At 40.5% G+C, this 4,386-nt stretch overlaps 1 protein-coding gene across 1 annotated transcript; it reads right to left on the bottom strand.

Annotated features, from left to right (window-relative positions):
- Positions 1–957: 957 nt before the first annotated feature.
- Positions 958–4,117, bottom strand: LOC133143132 (lipase maturation factor 1-like). Its single transcript, XM_061264908.1, has 11 exons — positions 3,893–4,117; positions 3,325–3,634; positions 3,238–3,248; positions 2,992–3,140; positions 2,857–2,922; positions 2,584–2,751; positions 2,289–2,469; positions 2,028–2,181; positions 1,752–1,935; positions 1,553–1,665; positions 958–1,402 (listed from the first exon to the last, which is right to left on the bottom strand). Exons 1-11 carry the CDS (start codon positions 4,104–4,106, stop codon positions 1,216–1,218), a joined length of 1,737 nt encoding a protein of 578 aa, XP_061120892.1. The 5' UTR covers positions 4,107–4,117; the 3' UTR covers positions 958–1,215.
- Between the last annotated feature and the right edge of the window lie 269 nt (positions 4,118–4,386).

Raw genomic sequence — 4,386 nt, 5'->3', positions numbered from 1 at the left:
GTGAAGAAGGAATGCTCGCTCTTGGGGGCTTAAAGGGAAAGTCCATAGGAAAAAAACTTACCCCCCCCCCCCTCAAGGCGTAAATATAGAATTTTAATAATAATAGCGGTTTAGTTGCCTCACCACTCCCCACCCGCTTTTGTGAATAATTTGAATTTGTTGCACTACACACTCAATTGAATTAAATGTCATCAAAAGTGCTGCATGCTTTTGGGATTAATGTAAGATTCAAAAGCGCATCATTACAAATCGCAACACTACAAATCCAAGGCTGCATCATATCTGCCTCAATGTTGGTTACGCATTGTGCGCCGCTTCGGGAGACGAGCCAGGAAATTACACCGCTTCCCATAGGAGCGATTTATTTCAGCAATGTCGCGACAGTGAATATTTAGCAACTGTTTGTACACCTTATTTACTAAACAACACTGGCAACAATGTGTTGCACAGGTAATATGCCACAAACTTACCTGTTGGGACAAGGTCTGTAAAATATTATGTCAGGACGCCTTCGCTGATGAAAAGACAATGTTTGGACTAAACGAGGAAGAACAAAATGTTAAAATATGATTCATTATAATGATTGTTTACTGCACATTTTGTTCCAGGCTTTAAACATACGTATAGCATTAAAGACATTGTATAGTGTTCAAATATTAATTGGGAATTTATTTTTATTTTTTAGCACCATCTGCTGGTGTGTTATGGTTACTACATGTTTTTTTCGTAAGGGTTTTAATTACCCTTAAAGAATATGTTAATTTTCCTCATTCTTTACAGGCATTCCTCACGCTGACATGCAAATTATTGATGTAAAAAATTGCCATGAGATTTTTGGCACTGATTTTAGAATATCATCTGCGCTTATTTTTACAATGCACATAGTAAAATGAAAACATTCTCACAGGTTGTCCATTTTCTGTAAATCAATAAGCCCAACTCCTTTGCACACAGTAATATTTGTACACGTATATACAACATTTATTTCCATTCTATGCAATATATTTTGCAGTTCATGACCACTACTGTATGTTTCAATTGACTTATTTGTTCATTTCATTTTTTGGTCAAATGCAGCATATGTTTAAAAAACAAAAAGACAAACCAGGACAATGTTGATCCCATATGTATTCAGGTTCTCACACCTAACTTTTACAATATGATGAAGACCTTTTTTTTTTTTACCTCCTCTGTGTGTCAAAGTCGGTGATGTCCTTAGTTTTTCCGTTTTGATATATGTGGGTGTGGCCAGTCCCTGGACTGGAAGTACCCCCTGAGTGCTGCAAGGTCCACAGCAGGGAAGTAGGCACCGATGCGCTTTCGTAGCCACCACTTACCCTCAGCTGCACTGGTACTGCCCGGTTGGCTGAATTTATATCTAAAATGTTCTCCTCGAACCCACCTGATACGTAGACAAATTAGGAGTTAATACTCATCTTGTTTATGCTTGTTACAAACCGACAAGTATTGCATTGAACATAGATTATTGTTGTGTACGTAGACCTTTTTTGTAAAGATAATTTTGCAACAAATCAACAGACTCCCACAATACCTGGGGATCCCTCTGTCTTGAAATGGGTTGTGGTCCAGAAGCGAAAGAACTGTGCTATCGTTAGCTAACAGGCGTCCTGCTATGTGAATGACCCACTCACTCTGCTCGTAGGTCTGTGGGAAACAGGAACGTGAAGTTTTTTTAAACTAATCAAACGGTCTTAAAAAAAAATTACTGAATGCATAATTGTAAAATAAACCTGGAAGGCCGCAAACCACATGAGCCAGTCCAGGCGGTAATGATACGGGGAAATGAGGCACGGCCGTCTGTAAGGATCTCCTGGCTTACAAAGGAATTGGTATTCCTCCCAGACTGCCTTCGGGTCTTTTGGATCCTCACTCAGAGTGCCTTGAAAAATCACCTCAGTGCGCTCCTTGGTAATACTGGAGTGAAAACAGTCCAGGTCTGAAAGTTGATAAGTCAGGCACCCCAAAATATAGATACATTTTTTAAAATAATTACTGCTACAATGTACCTGCCAAAGGCCCCGTAGGTGTTGACAATGCGAAGTGGGTCAAAGGAGGTGTTCATCACCTGTCTGGGACTCAGTAGGTTCATGAGGACCGGAACACTCAGGCAGCCAATCAGAATGCCCAAAGACACATTGACCACCTGACGGACTCGCATTCCTGCATCCAATACCAAATAACGTAAATGTTGTTTTCAGTTTTCAGTGAAATCTGAGTCCACTTTTCACACTGCACTCCCTCAGTGTAAATGACAACAGCATAAATACCTTTAGTGGCTTCAGGTGTTTGTCCATTTTTATCCTCATCTTGAATCTTCAAAACGGCTTTCTTGGCCCCGCTTTCGGAGCGAAACAAAAAGTCCAAAGATGCGTCATCGAAACAGGCCAGACTGGGAACAATGGTCAACCAGTTGAGAAAGCTGAGGTTGCCACTCACTATCAGAACAACCTAGACGTGGAATGATCAATAGTTTGTTTAAGGATGATGTGATTGACAAGTACTGGAATAATCGATTCTAAAAAGATTCGGCCTGAGGTGTATTAGTGGTTGAAATAATTTTACCTGAAAAAGGATCTGGAGCACACCATTGACGATACACATTCGTCTGCCCAGGAAAGTGAATAAGGGGACGATTAGTTCGATGAAGTGATTGGACATAGTCTCGAAGCGATGGAACCACCAAGGGGAACGATGCATGTAGTAAGACACGGGGTTTGGAACGGGCTGGGTCTGAAATGAAAATGGCGAGCAGAAGGGAAATATTTCTGAATAGAAATGTATGAGAGTGGCTAATCCAATTTTACTTATTTACATCACAGAGAAAAATCAATCAACCTCATAATGATAATCCATGCAGGTGAGGTCTTGCCAACATTTGTCCCCTCTGATTTTAATCAAGCCCTGTAATATAAACAAAATATTTTTGATTGGAGCCGGTTAAATTTGTATAGGGAAGAAAGTTTTACTTACAGCGCCAAGCATAATGCGGACAATTAGCCATCTGAAAGTCCAGATGCAGACAAAAGAAGGGGGGCAGCGGCGGGGGACTTGGGACAGAGTCCACACAGGACACAGGAAAATGGCCAGGAATCCCGTTTCCAACAACTGACTCTCCCAGCCTGGATAAAGAATAACAATCACTGCAAGTTCAGCTCGATGTGGATTGAGGATGGTTTGATGGGGAGGTTCTGGTACAGTATCATCAAGTAAACTCACCAAAGGAGTACCTGCAGAGGAATAAAAAAATATTTGTATCCAACCAATAAAAAAGTCAATTAAAATTTGAGTGAGTCCAAAACTTACCACAGCTGTCCGACATTGACCAAGGAGTGATACAGCACCCACAAGGAACCCATGATCACCATATTCGCCATTCCCGTCACCAGAATAAAACCAGAGAAGGTCATTCCCAACAAGGCAATGGCATCGAGGTTGGCGTCCATATTGCTCCAGTCCAAGAACCAGAGGATGGAGGGTGTGTAGGCCAGAGCACCCATGCCTATCTTTCCTCCCACGTAGCGTTTGACACTATTGAGGTAGCTCTTGCAAGGCATCAGACCGTTTTCCCCAATCAGCTGTTTATTCTGGTTGTAAGCGACAGTGAACGCCACAACTAAAGGAAAAAGGAATATTGGAGAATCATATTAAGATTTCTTTAAAAGCAACAATGGGAAAGCCATGACAATGTCATTAAATAGTTGACATAAAATGGTAATTATGGATCTTATTTACTATTATTTAACATTTTCCACATTATATGTAATATATTTATATTCTTTCTGAGAGAACCCACGGAAACTAATGCTGGGGGGTTATGGCAAAAAATAAAGCAAATCCAAAAAGGAGAAAAGAAATTGGATTCCATACTCACAGTAAATAAAGGAGACGGAGCGCAGTAGTACAATACGAGTGAGCCAGAAAGTCCCCGTTTGTAAAGGCTGGAGTTTTTCTTTCTTGGTCCCTTCAACTGTGTTCGCCGCATCTTTTCTGCTGCTGCCGTCACTAAACTTCGCCTCAGTTGTTAAACCAACTCGCAGGCGTCTTTTCCTTATTGACGCGCCATCGTTCTCACGGGAAGTCGCCATGTTGCTGGAACGTCACGTGGTCACGTGACAAAACAAAGGCAAAAGTTCATTTTTCTTATTTTTGAAAATTTCCTTTGCATTGTTGCAATAAAAGGAACGCGCTATTATCGGACATAATAATGTAACTAATTTTGTTTTTTTAATAGAATATATATTCAAATTCGAGTCATTTTCACATAATTGTGCGCTAATAGAGTCAGGTGGTGTTATAGAAAATGTAATCGGTTCATATATAATATAAATCATTTCTACACCAAAAACGTAACATGTATCTGTGCCA

Source organism: Syngnathus typhle, linkage group LG18 (assembly GCF_033458585.1).
Source record: "Syngnathus typhle isolate RoL2023-S1 ecotype Sweden linkage group LG18, RoL_Styp_1.0, whole genome shotgun sequence".
Classification (NCBI taxonomy): domain Eukaryota; kingdom Metazoa; phylum Chordata; class Actinopteri; order Syngnathiformes; family Syngnathidae; genus Syngnathus; species Syngnathus typhle.
Note: the sequence above shows the minus strand (reverse complement) of the source record. Positions and strands in the feature narration are given on the sequence as shown.